The sequence below is a fragment of the Oncorhynchus masou genome, chromosome 5 (genome assembly GCF_036934945.1).
Source record: "Oncorhynchus masou masou isolate Uvic2021 chromosome 5, UVic_Omas_1.1, whole genome shotgun sequence".
Lineage (NCBI taxonomy): Eukaryota > Metazoa > Chordata > Actinopteri > Salmoniformes > Salmonidae > Oncorhynchus > Oncorhynchus masou.
Genome location: NC_088216.1, coordinates 46,902,918 through 46,921,448, shown reverse-complemented (window position 1 = coordinate 46,921,448; position 18,531 = coordinate 46,902,918). Strand labels below are relative to the sequence as shown.

Here is an 18,531-nt window from a genome sequence, read left to right as displayed (position 1 = left end):
TCTTTACCTACAGTATAATGATTCCTCACAAACAAATCATGGAATTCAAGGTTTTTATTTAGACAACACATCAGCAGGTTCACTGCAACTTTACAGTTCAGAACACAAGGTAGAAGTTGCCTCAAACACAGATCTAGGATCAGATTTCCCTACACCCCATATCAATGCTAACCTATAGGGGGGATGAGAAAATATTTTCTCCTGTATCAGTGGTTAGGGGCCACTTCTTACTCTAATGAGCACAGAGTTTGAAGGTCATAGCCCTTAGTAGGATAGGCTACATTCATTAGGTGCTCGTAACAAACATTGAAGAAAAACTTTTCAACATATCTATGTTCATAGGTGCGCAGAAGTGAAAACTAGGCAAAATTTTCGAACTGCAAGTACACAGTGCGAGTCCATTCGCCCAATTCCCGGAACTCAAACGACACAACTATTAGAGCATATAGTCACACTAAAAAGATTACCTTAGAAACTCAATTCAGCCACTCGTTGTAGTCAGTAAACACAACCTTGCATTAGTTAAAATGAGGAGACAGTTTATTAAATCAGGAGGGCGTTGGATTGGTTTTACAAGCAAGTGAAGCAGAGAAGAGATTTGAGTAGTTCAAGGAACTGTGTTTTACAACATGGGTACCAAAGGCCATTTTATTAGTCCGACGCCAAGTTACTTTAGCTGCTGCTGGTAAACTTGACCTATAGCATAGCAGGAAATACAGAGTTCGAGGTATGCTCTGAAAACAAAATTAGGAACCAACTCCCTTACTCCTGCAGCTGCCACAGCAGGCAATACATATGAAGACTTAATAGATTAAAAAAATCTTTATGGTCTCTTACTATATTATTCCCTTTTTGACTTATTTGCCCTTTATCAAGTATAAAAATGGCCCAACAACATGCTGGTATTTGGTCTACTTGGTTTTTACCTACTAAATAAGACTGGGAGAAGTTTAGGCATCGTGCTGGTACATCCAATAGGCCTTTGTACGCTAAGGGGTTTCTAGCGAATACCTTCATTCAGAGAAAGCTCATATTTTCCAGTGTCAATGACAATGACACACACACTTCTCCGGACAAGACGTCAAACACTGGTAAAAAAAAAGCCTTTTTAAAATGTGTCGTAATGGCTAATGTTCAGTAACATATAGGCTGACAAAAGAATCATAAAACAAAACGTATAAAGGGTTGGTAAAACATTGGTAAAATTTGCAAAGTAGCCTCTGGAGAAACAGATGACGGAATGGAGACGACTTCAGGGTTACATCCGCTCTGTCCCAGCAGAGGTCAGCTTTCAGTAGCCTTTCAGGGCAGGTCCCATACATGTTTATCAGGATTCAACGGTCACACCCAGGTCTTCTTATAGATGTGTGTGTGTATGCAACTAACTCCCGTCACTAGTACTTTGTATATGTTTGTACTTGTGTAAGACTGAGTTCCTGGTGGTAGTCTTTCAAGATACGTATATCTGTATATATAGCAGTTTCCCCAACCTCTCATGAGTACCCACAGACAGTCGACTTATTTGACGTTTTCCAGAACTAACACAGCTGATTGAAATTATCACCTAATAAATCAAGCCCCTTGTTAGTTAAATCAGCTGTGCTAGTTGTCAAATACATGGCCTGGCTGGGGGTACTCATGAGAGGTGTGGGAGACACTGATCTACAGTCTACTGTACTGTGAAAACCTACAACTTAGTCTCAGGTGGTGATCTTCTTGCGTGGCAGGTAGGCGTTAGTGATTTGGTTCATGATCACCAGGGCTGGGAACAGCGGCAGCAGCAGGAAGGCGTACCACACCACCCCCTTCATCGTGGCCTGGAACCAGTCAGAAAACATGGCCGACACCACGGTCACAGTCGCCAGCAGGTACACCACGAGGCCACAGGTGGCGTGGTAGAGCTTGAGCCGTGGAGGTGACAGCTTGAGCATCTTAGGGAAGAGGAGGCAGATACCGCAGGCGGCCTGGAGGACGGTGGCAGCCAGGGTGCCCACCCCCAGCAGGCTGTGCCAGGTGGCCAGGTGGGGGCGCTCTGACACGTTCTTGCTGGCAACCATGAAGCCAACTCCGGTGGCTGCAGCCAATATGACCAGGGCCTGGATGAACCAGTGCAGACGGACTTTACCCTTCCGTGCCTTGAAGCAGAACGGAGTCCCCTCGGGAGAGAAGAGGAGGATCCCCTCGGTCAGGCACAGGATGTACTGATAGACGCAAGAGGAGAGGTAGAAAACCATCAGAGGACAATCAGGGGGTTAACACTGTCTGAGGATAATGCAAAGACAGAGACTTTAACGTAGAGACACAATTGGGGGGGGGGGTGAAAGAAGGAATCTCTTGTGGTGGGGGAAATACTGTTTCTGTGCCGACTTAGAAAGCTGGGTACACAGTGCATCTCATCTGCAACCTATACTCCGCATTGTCCCACTAAACAACAACAAAGGACCTCTGAGCTGTTTTTGGAGACGGCTCTATAACGTTCCTCCAGTCAGTCAGTCCTCTGGGTCAAGTTACCTGGTTACGTCATCAGCCCAGGGCTACCTGCCTGTCACATCTCTGTTCCACACTTCGATCCATTATTAAAGAAACAGAGGGGGAGAGGCGAGAGAGAGGGGTGGATGTATAATTTATTTGCAGCTTCTCCTTTTCCGGCGGTGTGCCTCGGGCAAGGCAGGGCCCACATGTAGTGCAAGAGGTAAGATGGTTGTAGAGCTTAATCTCTCACATGTGACAGTACCTTACCTAAGACTAGAAGTATACTGAACAAAACTATAAACGCAACATATTCATTGATTTTACTGAGTGACAGTTCATATGAGGATATAAATGCATTAGGCCCTAATCTATGGATTTCACATGACTGGGAATACAGATATGCAGCTGTTGGTCACAGATACCTTATATATAATTGGGCCTCGGTATCTCGTCATGGTATTTTTGTGCATTCAAATTGCCATTGATAAAATGCAATTGTGTTCGTAGCTTATGCTTGCTCATACCAAACCCCACCCTCACCATGGAGCACTCTGTTCACAACGTAGACATCGGCAAGCCGCTCGCCCACGCGACGCCATACATGTGGTCTATGGTTGTGAGGGCAGTTGGCTGTACTGCCAAATTCTCTAAGACTACGTTGGAGGTGGCTTATGGTAGATGAATTAACATTAAATTCTCTGGCTACAGCTCTGGTGGACATTCCTGCAATCAGCATGCCAATTGCACACTCCCTCAACTTGAGATATCTGTAGCATTGTGTTGTGACAAAAATGCACATTTTTGAGTGGCCTTTTTATTGTCCCCAGCACAAGGTGTGCCTGTGTCATGATCATGGTGTTTAATAAGATCCTTTATATGGCACACCTGTCAGGTGGATGGATTATCTTGGCAAAGGAGAAATGTTAACAGGGATTTAAACACATTTGTGCACAAAATTTGAGAAATAAGCTTTTTGCAAGTATGGAAAAATACTGGGACCAACACTTTGCATGTTGCGTATATATTTTTGTTCTGTGTATATTATGGTATTTTGTGGTGTGTGTGTCATGTTATCAGGATAACTTACTGCGATAGACATACACACAGGATGCCAGGAAAATAGACCTGAAACACAGACACATTGTGCGATTGTCCACACTGGACAAAACATTCCAATTGAAAGTTACTAATGCAGTCATCAAGTCCTTTGGATCAGTGCTGGATTTTGCTCTAGCCTAGCATTAGACATCTGATAATTAATCAACTGATATTTGGTCAATGCTTAGGTGCTGGTCTGGAACAAAACCTTGCACCCACCAGTTCCCCAGGCCTGCAGGTTTTGTGCTTAAAAGTATACTTCAGGATTTAGGCAATGAGGCTCTTTATCTACTTCCCCAGTCAGATACCATTTTATGTCTCTTTGTCCTGTGTGAAGCGAGACAATGCTAACCAGCGGTAGTGCAATGACTGAAAATCTATGGTTATCACTTCCAGTCATTGCGCTAACGCTAGTTAGCAATGGCTCGCAAAACTACCTCCAACTTCCTTCATACTTGGAGAGAAGCTAGGTTTCCATCCGATTGGCGACAGATTTTCATGCGATCCTCAAAAATCTGTATGAAGACAATATGCACATTTTCCCACCAGAGATGTTTCCATCATAATGACTTGTTGTGGATAAAATGCTGTGGGTGATGATAAAGAGCATTTCACAATAACTTTGCAGTTAAATTCCCATGTACCGAATTGTAAATACAAGTTAAATGGGTTTCCGTCGCATTTTCCACTCTGATGGTTTTGTCACCAAAAATGTTGCATTATATAGCTAATGTGCCCATTCTGATATTGGCATGTGCACTCTAGCCAACATGTTGCAGATACAGGTATAGCCTACATCAGCGATTCTCAAATGGTGGGTTTTGAATAGGCCATGAGTGTCTGAGTAAAAAAGCAGTATTTTCCTTAATGAAAAATACTCCTGTTTGAATTTAAATGACTACAACTAGGTATAAAGTGTGTAGAAATGATAATGAACCCGTATTTAATCATAATTTAACATCTGAACTTTTTCTTCTGTCACAGTATTTAATGTAGTGTAATTAACAGCGCTGTTTAGTGGATTTGGCTGATTTTTGTGGTCTCAAACCAGTGAGTTTAACATTCTTCATCAAGAATATGGGCAAGATTGAATTACTGACATTGGGAAAGGTGGGACTGTTGTTTCCTTGTCATAGAATTGGTACATATACTATCAATATAGCATAAAAAAACATCCTGATTGTACTTTGGCAACAAAACCACTGGCCTACATGATGAGATTATTATAGACAAAAGAGCAAGATTATTTGTATTTGTCAAACGGCAGACAAACCAAGCATTGATCATGTCACCTGAATAAAACCTTCAATATGTATTGGAAAGGAGCATCAAGCTCATCACATTGCACTTTCACCACCCTGTGAAGTTCATCATAATTGATTTCATCTGTACAACTAAAGTTTTTTGGGGGGAGGGGGGGGGGGCGACTCAGTCAGACTTTAAATTTACTCTTGAAAATTGAGGTAGCAGAATGCAAAAGGTGCCATTTCGAAATTGGGTAGTGTGTCATCGGTTTCCCTCTTGTCATGTCAGTCACTGCATACGTAGATATTTATAACTGCTCAGAAATGTTGAGATGAACTAGCCCATGTCAGATAACGTTTTTTAGCTTGGTTCTTTTTAGTCCAAAGATTTTGTAGAAATGTTCGAGTCACTCATATCACATGAATACACATTAGACATAGCAAAATGTATAGACGTGCAAAATCTGCTTTAAAACTGCAAAATAATATCTGCACCCCATGACAAATATGTGTAGAATTGCAGGAAATAAGCTTTAAACCTGCTAATGGTTCTCTCCGCCAACAAGAGGGGTGTGAACAGTGCTTGTGCCCATAGAAATACAATTGGATTGTGCAGGGGACGTTCCCCAATTTTGGAAGGGGGGCCTGAGCGAAAAAGTTTGGGAACCCTGACCTAAAATTTATCTTTTCAAGTCAGTGGGGGGGACCACACGTCATCGCTTGACTCCAAGTTACTTCAATATGATGATTATTATAGCAATATTTGTGCATAAAAGCGTTGCCACCGCCATTTCTCGCATAATTAATTTTACACACACAAAAAGATCCCACCTTGTCTAGCGTATTTTTTGTCGACGTTTTGAATTGTTTCTTAGAAATGTACTGTTTCTATCAGGCCCGTCGTGACATTTTTTATCCGAGAGTAGGCTACTCTACTCGCATAAAAAGGTTGAATGAAAACCTGGTTACAGAAACATGAAAAATAATATTCAGGAGTTCATCTGACTCTGGGGAAGTAGATAAAGGGACTCATTGCCAAAATCATTGTCAATAGTTTACAGGTCAACAAGACGAAGGCAACTTACTTGTTCCCGGGCGGGATAGTACTGAAATCAGTACAGTGAGACCCACAGCTATGACATGCGCAGCGATCACTGCAACCCTTCGCATCCACACATATAGCCAGAACTCGCTCATCCCCAGCCCCTCGCCGACCGGGCTGTACTCCACATCTGCGCGCATCTCTCCGCGGCCCGCTAAATGGAGAGCGTGCGGGCTAACTGTACAATGATAAACCGATGGTCTGTGTTCGCTGAGCGTCGTGGCAGATACATGGAGATCAGTTGGATATAAATCGGGCCAGTTAATGTTCTTGAACCGTTGGCGCCAGTCTATCCGTGACCGCGCTCGCGACTCTTGCGCAGCAAGGATGTATCAAATTGCCTCACATTCATAAACGTATCACAAACTATGTTGACCAACACATCACAGGAAAACGAAACGATGGATGTGCGGTCTCAACGGATTAGTCTGTAGCTAGTAAATCCCCTCCAGTTACAGAGATTATAAAACGGCAGCATTTTACTGTTACGCACCTACGTAGACTAAATCAAATTCCAGGCCGGCAGGTTTCGTTCCAAAACATCCCGCAGATAAGGACCAGCTGATACTTTTTGTCCAGCGCACCTGGAATATTTACTGTAGGCCTACTACCACTGGTTCAAGTCGATCAGGTGGGTTCTCGAATCCACTTCCTGGATAGAATCTCTTGGTGGATGAGACATGAGTTATTTTACACTTGCCCGGGTTGAATCATCAGAAGAGGAGCGCCCTCACAGACGAACAGTAATTGCGCCGCTCGGTCATAGGCCAGAAATATATATATATTTTCCATAAAATAAATGTTTTAGTCTTCACAATGAAAACTATCACTTCAGCATAGGAAATCACAGAATGTTACGACACGTGCTTTTTTAATCTGTACTTAACTAGACAAGTCAGTTAAGATATCAGCTGATGTACGAAGGGCTATATAAATAGATTTGATTTGAAGAACAAATTCTTATTTTCAATGACGGCCCTGCCTTGTTCAGGGGCAGAACGAACGACATTGTCAACTCAGGGAATCGATCTTGCAACATTTCGGTTACAAGCCGAACGCTCTAACTACTAGGCTACCTGACGCCCCGCAAAATTATTTACTTTTGTTTTGAGCCGTCTGACAGCGCGGGGCACCTAGCTCACGTCCGGGAGGCAGCCCGGTTCTCGATGGAATGCGAATTTTCAGCCAGGGCAAACACGGCTACACGGGCGAGATTAATCGAACCCCCCCATTTTAGAGAGGCTTCGGGGGAAAAAAACAGCAACGTCACTGACAGAGGAGCCAGTCAGCTGTCAAATCAGTGAGTCATCTCATGGCGATATCCCCAGCAGCACGAGCTGCTATCCAACGAGGAACGTGCGCTCGGAATCAAGAGCTCGTATTGCACTAATTTGACACACGCGTGAATAGCCTTCATAATGCATTACATTTTTCTATCCAACCCCTGTACAAAACACTTCTTACTCCAGTTGTTTTTTAAGGAGTTGCTCCAATTTCATGAACATGGCGTCATGGAATGCAGTCCTTTGAGCAATAATTGGCTAACTCAGCGCTCCCTCTCCCACCTTGATGCAAAGGTGTGAAGGCTACTGTTATGTCACTTCTATACTGGCATCATACAACAGTAATTAGCCAATACAGTGAGATCATTTCTCAGACTAACATGGTTGTATATGATCTGGTATGTCAAGGCTGCAAAAAATTATATCTGGTGACCCCTTCTTCCTATACCAGCCTCAAAAGAAAAGCCACAACATCAAGTGTAAAGGATATTTTTAAACAATTTTTATAAACCAACATATTAATTTAGCAGCATAACCAGAAGGTCTTGAGGTATTTATAAATTCACACACAGAAATTCACGTGTCCCTTTTGTCCTGCACACACTCACCAACATCTGCAAACTCACAAAGATACACACACACGCACGCACATCCGACTCAGGAACTGAACAACGCGTAGCTCGTACTGTATTGGTCTTAAGCACTCTCTCTCCCACATACACCTGTATACTCATTCCCATATAGGCTTCAATAGACATATGCACCTGCATACATCGACATTGGCTTGAACATCCTGTCACACACATCTCAAGTCCTGTGATGTCTCCCTCATAGTGGCTTGTAAGGCAAGCACTCTTAATGGTGCAGTTTTGGCTGTGGAGAAAGGAGGAAGACCACAGTCAATTGGCTGCTTTATAGTCACAAATACTTGGGACAACAAATATAATATGTACCAAACAGTGCATCTGGAAAGTATTCAGACCCCTTGACATATTTTGTTACGTTACAGCCTTACTCTAAAATTGATTAAATCATTTGTTTCCCGATCAATCTACACACAACACCCAATAATGACAAAGCAAAAACAGGTTTAGAAATTTTTGCAAATGTATAAAAATAACATACCTTAATTACATAAGTATTCAGAACCTTTGCTTAGACTCAAAATAAAGCTCAGGTGCATCCAGTTTCTATTGATCATCCTTGAGATGTTTCTACAACTTGAGTAGAGTCCACCTGTGGTAAATTCAATTGATTGGACATGAATAGGAAAGGCACAAACCGGTCTATATAACGTCCCATAGTTGACAGTTCATGTCAGAGCAAAAACCAAGCCATGAGTTAGAAGGAATTGTCCATAGATGTCCGAGACAGGATTGTGTCGAGGCAAAGATCTGGGGAAGGGTACCAAACCATTTCTGTAGCATTGAAGGTCCCCAAGAACACAGTGGCCTCCATCATTCTTAAATGGCAGATGTTTGGAACCACCAAGACTCTTCCAAGAGCTGGACGCACAGCCAATCTGAGCAATCCTGGGAGAAGGGCCTTGCTCAGGGAGGTGACCAGGAGCACGATGGTCACTGACAGAGCTCTAGAGTTCCTCAATGCATGAGTGGCTTCGGGACAAGTCTTGGAATGTCCTTGAGTGGTCCAGCCAGAGCCCGGACTTGAACCCAATCTAATATCTCTGGAGAGACCTGAAAATAGCCGTGCAGTGGCGCTCCCTATCCAACCTGACAGAGCTTGAGAGGATCTGTAAAGACGAATGGGAGAAACTCCCCAAATACAGGTGTGCCAAGCTTGTAGCATAACACCCAAGAAGAATCGCTGCTGTAATCGCTGCCAAAGGTGCTTCAACAAAGTACTGAGTAAAGGGTCTGTACCTACATGTACATATTACTTCGACTAACCGGTGCCCCCGCACATTGACTCTGTACCGGTACCCCCTGTATATAGCCTTGCTCTTGTTATTTTACTGCTGCTCTTTAATTATTTGTTACTTTTCTTTCAGTTCTTTAAGGTATTTTTCTTAGCTGCATTGTTGGTTAAGGGCTTGTAAGTAAGCCTTTCACTGTAAGGTCTACACCTGTTGTATTCGGGGCATGTGACAAATACAATTTGACTTCAAGACTTATAAAAAAAAAACTGTCATGTTTTTACTTTGTCATTATGGGGTAGTGTGGAGATTGAGGTAAAAAAAAAAATAAATAAATATATATATAAATAATCAATTTTAGAATAAGGCTGTAATGTAACAAAATGTAGAAAAAGTGAAGGGTTTGAATACTTTCCTGAATGCACATAACGTATTCCTAATATAATCTTAAGTAGTAACCCACCTTCTGTGTGCCCATTTTCTTCTCCAACCCACCAGGCAGCGCCCCCCCCTTACTGTCCTTCCAGGGGTAGAAATTGGAGCGAGGGGAGGAGGGAAGGCGGTGCAGTTTAGAGGGGGGCGAGGGTTCACTGCTGCCCCCCTTGCGTTTCTTCCCCAGCCCCCTGTGCTCGTACCCCGCGGCCCCCCTCCCATGTAGTCCTGAGTCCCCACCTCGGCTGTGAGGGTCGGGTGGGGAGGAAGAGTGTCCAGAGGTTGGATGTGTCCGTTTAAACGCCCAGGCTGCCGCTGGCGAATGGGGCTCCGAGGGGGATGGCTGGGGGCGGGGTTTGCTGCTGGGGGAGAGAGTACCATTGGTCTGGCTGTGAGGAGTGGGCGGGGTGGTCTTAGAGGAAGTGGAGGGGGGCCGTCCCCGGTCCTGGAGGATGATAGAGTTCCTGTCTGGGCCGCAGTGCTCACCCTCCTGTGATGGGGCTTTGCGCTTACGGAGGGCTGCGGCAGCAGCAGCCTCCTCTCTGAGTCTCAGCTGCTGCTTGCTGGGTCGCCCTACTGGGTTCTTGGGCCTGCTGGGCCCTGGTGGCCGCCCTGGGCCTGTCTGACGAACAGGAGGGGGCGCCGGGGCTACAATTTGGCTGCCACTAGCACTGGAGTTTGCTGATTGGTTAATGGCTGTGGAGTGGGAGGGGATTTGTAGGCGTGTCTCCCTTCCTGGTCCGTGGGAGGAAGAAGAGGAGGGGGGCCTGAGAGAAGGGGTGCTGTGGCTTCCTGTCCTGACTTTAGAATGCAGGGAGGAAGAGGAGGACGAGGAGGAGGAAGAGGAGTTGTTCTTTGCAGAGGGACTCTGGGACTGGTCTGAAGCTTGAGGTATTTTCCTGCAGAGAAAATACCTCAATTAGATAGAGAGAAAACTACAATGCAACACTTTGTCCAGAGGGGAAACAATCAGGAAAATGGTGCTCGAACAGCACTATGTAGCTCTTATGACAAACCTCTGCACCAGTAAACCTTGTTAAGTTACCACAGGGCCACACATCACAAAGAATCTTACTTCCAGAGGTGGGCGCTGATGTGCTGCTCCACCATGGCGTCGAGTGCCGACCGCAGGTGGTGGAGCCGTCGGTCAAAGGTGTACACACCACGACCCATCTCATGACTGCCAAACGAGCACACCTAGGGAGAAGAGACAGAGCACATGGTGGGTTAGGGGACTGTTAATAGTCAGTGCTGGCAACATCTCTGTATTTTACAGCTGTGAAAAGGTCACCATACTCCAGTGATATACACTGAGTATACCAAACATTAGGAACACCCATTGCATTGCACCCTCTTTTGTCCTCAGAACAGCCTGAGGGGGGCAGGACCTAATTTGGGAAACACTGCTCTAGACTATACCTGCCTGTTTTGTCTCAAACTGAAATGAAGAGAACTACTGGAATTTTAGCAATCGGGAAATGGCAGATTTCTGCAGTGATTTCTGCATAGTGCAGCTTTAAAAATCCTTCTTGAACCGGTCTCCTCCCCTTCATCTACACTGATTGAAGTGGATTTAACAAGTGACATCAATAATGGATCATAGCGTTCACCTGGTCAGTCTGTCATGGACAGAACAGGTGTACAAAAAAACAAAAAGAACACCCAGTGTACATCTGATAATACCACTAGGACTAGTTGATGACACCCTGTAATCTTACCGCGGCTGGTTTGGGGTGCCAGGAGGAGGAAGGGTATTCGTACGGCTCCTCAGGCCCCTCTCCTTCGCTCTCGTCGCTGGAGATGCGCCCTTGGGTGAGGGGTGATGGGGCGCTACCCTCCTCCTGACAAGGTTTGTCCTCCTCTGTAGCGCTTTCTAAAGACGCCCTGGACCGACTGAACACACACACACACGTTAATATTTCGTCCACATCGACCACGAGTACCTTTTACTATTACTTTAACACATCTAATAACATAAGTCCCCTACCTAAAGGCAGGGTTGTTGGTGAGGGGTCTCCTGCAGTGGGGGGGTTCTGGGGGGTCGTCGGGGGCCTCTGGGCTGGGGGACCGACCCGAGCCGCTCCCCTCCTGGGTCTGACCCCCCCGCTCACGGATCCGGGCCCCCGTCTTCAGCTCGGCCACCAGCTGGTCAAAGTTTTTACTCCGACCAGGAACCTTCCGCCGCTGGTGGATGGAGTGAATCTAAGGACAGGAGAAAGAAACAGACCAGGGAGAGAAAACAATTAAACACAATTATTTATGTGTTTATCTGAAAACGTCAGTTTCTTACACACAAAAGTGACTCAAAGCCTACACTTTCCATCCGAATAGACATGATAAAAATAGTCCTCGTGCGGTGAATATAGGGTGATGCTGTCCAACTTTCCTTTGTGTTTTGGAGGAAACACTGTAGCGCCCAGCCCCTATGACTGCCAAGTCCTGATAACCACTGACTGTCTGTAGCGATCGTTTTCAATCAAGTTCACTAATTCTCGGGTAAATGTGTTCTCTCACATCACCATCTTCTCACATCCACAGATGGGTCTGAGACGAGGTGGGATTCATTAGCATTTGAACGGATCTGCTAGAGATGACCTGAATCACATACAGTCAACATACGCCTGAGCAAATCTGTTGAAAGGAGTGACAAACTATGAGGAGAGGGGTGATTTGAAAGAAAAAAAAGCATCAGAAGTGCCTCAGAAAAGCAGAGCCTTAACCAGAATGTTAGAGATATGTAGAAAGCATTTAAAAAGAGCCTGGATTTCATTAAAAATACATAGGTATAACCACAGATGACAAAAGATTGCTCTATCAAATAGTCTTGGTAAAGAGGGAGGATAAGTCCTGGTACAGCAGACAATTAGACGTTAAGAAAAATCCAGTGTGGGCGTCTGAACGAGAAGCAGTTTCTCAGATTCTTTCCCTTTCCTGTAATTATTATTATGTTGTTTTTTTTTTAAATACAGAAAATGAAGACTTTAAAAAAAAAAATAAAAAAAAAAATCAAATCGGGTCATATCTGCTCCTGCCTACACGTGACCCCACTGCGCGCTGAGAGACCTGAGGACCTTGTAATAACCGATCTAACATGGGGTGGGTGAAAGGTTTCCACTACTTCGCCTTCACCTCCCTAGTCATGTCAGAGCAGAGATTTTGATAAGGAGGAAGGTTTGTCTCTACCACTAACTCCACTGGGGCTAGGGGACATTTTTAATACCACAATGTCCTCAATACCCTGCACAAAATACCCCTTCCTTTATGTAGAGAACCTTTCAAATACTATGGCAACACCGCAATCACGAAACATGATATTTAGACGACTAATGTACTATGCTGCCATAGCAATGAATAGCTGAAGTGTAAACTATAGGAGAGACATGAGGACCAAGTGTCAGAATGGAGAGAAATGACTCATCCTCATCATAAGGAAAGGGCCCAATTAAGCCTAAACGTCGTGTCACCCCTTTCATTTAAAGTGTCTTTGTTTGAAATACATGCCTGATGTGACGTCATGAATGTAAAGCAATTACTATTGTCATCTATGGGTTCATTGTTTTGAAGGAGACCGCCATCATTGGAGCTCCTCCAATTAATACAGGAGAGTAATAACCTAGACATGTCTCTTATCTGTGCCCGACAGTTCCCGTTTCTTATGATCGCCGAATCACAGATAAAAGAAAACACCCAAGTTATTACTCTTGGCATATCACTGACCGTCTTTCTATTGGGAAATAATTTTCATCTCTTGCCAGTTGGACCAACAATAGAGGAGCCAGCACGTGTAGATAAGTTCCTCAAACAAATCAATCAGTTGGAACAAGATATCTGACAGCAGTGAACAATGGGAAAAGTCACAATCCTCCAAACTTCACATCCTGTACGGACTCTTGTTGAGTGAACATAATTGGGTCGAAAGCAGTAAGGACAGAAGTGATTTTCCCAAAGCTTCAGTCACCCGGCTACGGAATACACAACAGTGTGAGGGCTGGGGGAGAAAGAAGAGGAAAAAGGTGGGGGAGAGGGAGAACGAGCTGGAAGAGGGAGAGAGGAAGGAAAGGGGGGGAGGGAGAAGAGCTGGAAGGGGAGAGGAAGGAAAAGAGCTGGAAGAGGGGAGGAAGGAAAAGCTGGAAGAGGAGAGAAGGAAAAGGGGGGAGGGGGGGAGGGAACGAGCTGGAAGAGGGAGAGGAAGGAAAAGAGAGGAGAGAAGGGGGGTGGGTGGGTGGAAGGGGAGAGGAAGGGAGGGGGAAGGGGTGGGTGGGGGGGGAAGAGGGATGGAATACTATAGGTGGCAAGGAAGAAAATGCTGGGCCAAGAAGAGAGGACACTGGGATAGAGGAGGGAGATGTGATTTCATATGCAGAGTGTGCGAACTTACATTGCAGGTCAGGAGACGAGTGCAGACTTTCTTCCTCTCGGGGTCTAGTACTCCGCAGTGCTTGTCGAGATCACACTCTCTCCCTGGAGATGACAGGAACAGAAGAGTGTCTTAATAGCAATCAGACTCAACGGCTGTGACTCAGTCGGAATTAGCTTCCTAGCTCTGTGCTCTTTCCTCTCTGATCACTAGCCTGGTAATAGAATATGTCACTTCATTTTAGCATTCTTCTATTTAACAAGCTCTTCCCCCAACAAAACAGATCCTGAGGGGAAGGCCCATCTCTGTTAAAAAAATACATTGCATCTCAGTGACCCAAACTTGTATGAACTAAGATGAAAGGAAATAAAGACTCACTGGAGGCCACTTTGTTGTAGGGTCTTGGTCCACGGAGGTGGGCAGGGAGGGTAGGGGCCGATGTGACCTCCTTCTTCTGGGTATGTGTCCTCTCACTGTTGGAGGGCCGGCCGGGCGGGGTGTCTCCATGGGGCCAGGGTGGGTCTCTGAGGGAGGGGAGTGGGGAGCTCAGGGGAGGCTCCAAGGGTGGAGGCTGCTTAAACACAGCCGACTCAGAGTGACCGCTGTGGGGGCTCTTATCTAGGGGGGAGTGGCTGAAGGGACAACAACAAAAAAGAGCGAGAACATGATCAGATGTTTAAAACATGGAAATTAAATCAGAATAAATGTTACCAATAACGTACCAATAAGATGGTTTTCACCTCTATTAAAAAAAAAATTAAATTCAAATAATAGGACCACGAAACCTGTCCTCTAATCCCCCCTCTTAATCCCCTTCATCTATCCCATCCCTCTTACCGTACTACATCCTTGAGGGGCTTGGTATGTCTTAACTGGGGGGGTGTGGATGGGGATGGGGGGGCTGCCCGTGGTGCCCCGGACCCTTGCCCCCTTCCTTCCCAGGAGGAAGAGGAGGTTGCGTGAGTGGAGGATGGAGAGTGGCTGTGGCGGGGTCGCTGCTGGGGGGCTGGAGGGGGGGGGCGGAGGCGTGCATACAGCTTGCTCAGGGGGCCATGTCTCCTCTCACAATGCTTCTCAAAAGCCTGGGGCTTGACCACCTGGCCACAGTGGCTACACACCACCAGGTAGAAGTCATCTTGGCCCGGGTAGTGGCCGAAGATCGACATGTCTGAAGGAGGTTAGGAGAGAGTGAAATGAGAAACAGGTGAGAAATCACACATACCGGGAAAGCAGGTATAGACACACATGGGTCGTTCCGTATAATTTCAGCAAGCCATGACTCCCACCATCTCAGATTGTTCTGAAATGGTTACTGTTAGAAACAAATAAGATTAGCATTCCGGAAACATTATTTTCTTGAAATATAATTAGATCTCTGAACAATTAAGCTAATTGATTGCACCCAAATTGGCCACTTTAATTTGTAGGACTCGTAAAATATTCAATAATGATAGTTGCTAATATCCAATTTGGACCAAACTTTCTACTAACAATGAGTAAGACAGGAGGATTCAATAATGATAGTTACTCTTATTTCCTGTTTACATAGAGTCCGATTTGATTTGAAAAATGAATCCAAAGTGGCTAAAAGTAAACCACGGACCCTCCATACCGATCATTTTTTAAAGACCCCCCATTGTTAAAGAGATAGTTCACCCAAATTACAAAATGACATTGGTTTCTGTACCCTGTAAGCATTCTTACATGGACCAGGTATGGCAGCAACACAAGCCATCACACACACCTCATACTCACAAACACACGAATGTACACACACTCAAAGCCAGCTGCGGTCACATGTTATAGAGACATTGAACCACCAGACACTTAACGTTTCACACTGTATTTAAATCCAGTATCCCATAGCTCAATCTAATATTTATCCTACTGTACATTGTATTTTAGTTACACTGTTTATACACACACACACACACACACACACCACATATTTATCTATATACTGGATTCTTGAGATCGCTCACTAATACATCTACTGCTGTACATATTCTTAGTATATCTTGTGTAAATTCCCCGTCCGGGATGTCCTTGTCCTAGCGACTCCTTGTGACAGGTGTTCTTCCGACACATTGGTGCGGCTGGCTTCCGGGTTAAGCGGGCAGGTGTTAAGAAACGCAGTTTGGCGAGTCATGTTTCGGAGGACGCATGACTGGACCGTTGCCTCTCCTTAGCCCGTTGGGGAGTTGCAGTGATAAGACAAGATCGCAATTGGATATCACAAAATTGGGAAGAAAAAGGGGGTAAAACACAAAAAGTATGTATGTTCCATTAATCTTGTTTGAAACAAAAAAAATGATTTCAGAACAATATGAGACGGTAGCTGTCGAAATCGTCTGTTTTTGAGGTGGAACAACCCAAATCACATTGTCTGTCACCCTGAGAAACACACGCAGTCTAACAAGTACACACGGCAATGTCTGTCAGACAGCTGCTGCTGCAGACTACCAGGCTGGTTGCGAGAGAGATCCTAGCAGGGAGCAGCCCCCCTGTGCCCCCCAACCCCACACCCCATTCAGATCTTAAGACAAGACACCCAGGGGAGCACTGGACGAAAAAGCCAAATCTGGAGACACGCACTCTGTGCAGAAGCTGTGTCCATTGTTGCCAGGGGACCTGGATAGTAAGGTTCGATGTCAATCTAAACCTGAGTATGAAGGATGTAACCAACATGCACTCCAATAAAAGACTTACCTTCCTTCCTAAGAGACATTGCCTCGGCTGCGTTCTTCCCATTCTTGCTGCAGTCATCTCCATCAGAGCCTGAAAACAGAGACTCTGTGACTGAGGAGCAGTGGTCAGGGAATTTCATCAGAGGGGATAAGGCATACAGGATACAAACGCATGGATAGTAGGCTTTGGGCGCATCTCAATATTCAAGGTGGTTCCTCCATCACCTCTTCTTCATTTGATCCGCAATGATCTGAAAGGCAGGTCAAGTGAAAGCAACACGGAAGACGCACACCTTTGCCAGTCAAGTTACTCCATATCAGATTATTAAAAGTAATCCCCTTGTCGGTGTTGACTAGACAGGTTCTGATCGTGACTTCCTGTCTCACAACTGGCAACTTGCACAACAGATCACAGAGATATTGAAGCTGTAATGCATACAGGATATATAGATGGGAATTCTCTTTCAGTATGAATGTTAATTTTCAAGAAAACTGGCGAGCTGGATAAGTGACTCCCTTTCACATGGTGAACTTGGCCCCTCGGTCTGTTGCTGTGCTTGATTTAGGCTATGAGCATGATCTTTGACCTAATACGTGTGTTTACTGTTGGAATCGTGTTCATTATGTTAGAGATAATTGTTGGTTGATAAGAAAGTTAGGGAGAGAGTAGAGTAGCACTTTGAGAGGTGCCAGACAATGAATGCGCGTACATATACACTAATGTAACTGTTTAGACACTTATCGTCTTGAAACAAACTTAAAAAAATAATAAAAAAATAATTGTGCCTCGAATCGACAGTGCTTCCAAGAACATGAATCGAGAAGAGTTCGAAATTCGCCTTGAAATAACAATCTCGACTAGCATTTACATGGTGGCAACAGCATCAGACTGTATCATCCTGTTAGCAGTATTATCTTCATTGCTAATACGGCCAGCTTGCTATGGCAAGAAGTTGCTCGCCCAACCATCCCTACAACTAATGCAAACCGCCTTCCGCTGTGTAGGGCCACAGTTCTATTTGGGCGTGTGACGCTATAATGAAAACATACTGTCAACTGGTGGCCATGGTGTGTGTATGTGTACATAAAAGACAAAATGAGGATCAAATAAACACAATTATCACTTATTTTTTTCAGAAGACGCCGACCGCTCTAGGACCTGGGAGAAAGCAACATGTTATCCAGCAAGCGCTAGGACCCAGCAGGGTCTTTGTTTGGGTAACATGGTTATGGCTGCCGCCCGTTTCCACGAAAATAAACCTCAACAGAATGGCCAATCGATTTGATATCTGACAATACCGATTCCAAAGGTGCTCCCTTACCTTCCGACGCAGTCACACCGGCTCTCTCAGCCCAAGCGCTCCAGCTTTGGCCCACGAAATCATCGAGACTAGGCACCCGCCGTTCCAGAGCAGCCATTACTTTTACTGCGCGTTCACACACCGCCATCATCACTGCCCCGCAAGTGACTTACGTCATATTCCGCGTTCACCACAGCGATGGGAAGTCCCTGCGTGCGCATTCACGAAACTCCCGCACGTAGCAGTCGAGTCTAAAACATTGCGGGGGTGAACTTATAGTGAACAACTGGCGAACAGCAGGAGGTCACTTGACTGTCTATTGGGTGTTGAGTGTTTATGCTGTGGACAAGATGGGAAACCTTGCTATTTCAATCTCTGTTGTGCTGCAGTAGTAAACTTGAAACTGAAACAAAAAAAAACAAGTTTTCCCACATCAGCACAGGTGAAGGAAATGATACAGAGACCACTTCAGAAGTTCAGACCATTCAGATGCTGCCGATGGAACACTGTATCTTCCTGCATAACCAGGCACTGGTACACCTAGATGAAAGCACGCAGTCAGATGCTATCCCCTTCACAGACCCCAAAGCACTGGAAAAAATATATAATATGGCATCACTATATTACCTACATAAATACAGTCCTTTCAGATCAGTGAACACAAAAGATAGGTGCTAAG

General features: G+C 45.1%; 2 protein-coding genes across 3 annotated transcripts; both read right to left on the bottom strand.

Annotated features, from left to right (window-relative positions):
- Positions 1-45: 45 nt before the first annotated feature.
- Positions 46-6,598, bottom strand: LOC135539703 (probable transmembrane reductase CYB561D1). Its single transcript, XM_064965756.1, has 3 exons — positions 5,900-6,598; positions 3,560-3,597; positions 46-2,201 (listed from the first exon to the last, which is right to left on the bottom strand). Exons 1-3 carry the CDS (start codon positions 6,054-6,056, stop codon positions 1,701-1,703), a joined length of 696 nt encoding a protein of 231 aa, XP_064821828.1. The 5' UTR covers positions 6,057-6,598; the 3' UTR covers positions 46-1,700.
- A 1,074-nt stretch (positions 6,599-7,672) lies between these two features.
- LOC135539702 (ataxin-7-like protein 2) lies at positions 7,673-18,035 on the bottom strand. Of its 2 annotated transcripts, none has more exons than XM_064965753.1 (10): positions 17,874-18,035; positions 16,574-16,642; positions 14,702-15,032; positions 14,243-14,496; positions 13,886-13,968; positions 11,495-11,709; positions 11,226-11,400; positions 10,583-10,704; positions 9,539-10,406; positions 7,673-8,072 (listed from the first exon to the last, which is right to left on the bottom strand). In XM_064965753.1, the coding sequence occupies exons 1-10, from the start codon at positions 18,001-18,003 to the stop codon at positions 8,055-8,057; spliced, it is 2,265 nt and encodes a 754-aa protein (XP_064821825.1). In that variant the 5' UTR covers positions 18,004-18,035; the 3' UTR covers positions 7,673-8,054. The 2 variants fall into 2 exon arrangements, with proteins under 2 accessions (XP_064821825.1, XP_064821827.1); XM_064965755.1 differs by having other exon boundaries at positions 16,574-16,802; positions 17,874-17,964.
- Between the last annotated feature and the right edge of the window lie 496 nt (positions 18,036-18,531).

Bases quoted from the DNA above. Each gene is read 5' to 3' on its own strand.
- LOC135539702 (XM_064965753.1), bottom strand. From the start codon at position 18,003: ATGATGGCGGTGTGTGAACGCGCAGTAAAAGTAATGGCTGCTCTGGAA. The intron at 16,643-17,873 runs GTAAGGGAGCAC...CTCTGTTTTCAG, and splicing joins CGGTGTGACTGCGTCGGAAG to GCTCTGATGGAGATGACTGC. The intron at 11,710-13,885 runs GTAAGTTCGCAC...TCCTGTCCTTAG, and splicing joins CTCGTCTCCTGACCTGCAAT to ATTCACTCCATCCACCAGCG.
- LOC135539703 (XM_064965756.1), bottom strand. From the start codon at position 6,056: ATGCGCGCAGATGTGGAGTACAGCCCGGTCGGCGAGGGGCTGGGGATG. The intron at 3,598-5,899 runs GTAAGTTGCCTT...TCTGTGTTTCAG, and splicing joins ACTATCCCGCCCGGGAACAA to GTCTATTTTCCTGGCATCCT. The intron at 2,202-3,559 runs GTAAGTTATCCT...TGCGTCTATCAG, and splicing joins CTGTGTGTATGTCTATCGCA to TACATCCTGTGCCTGACCGA.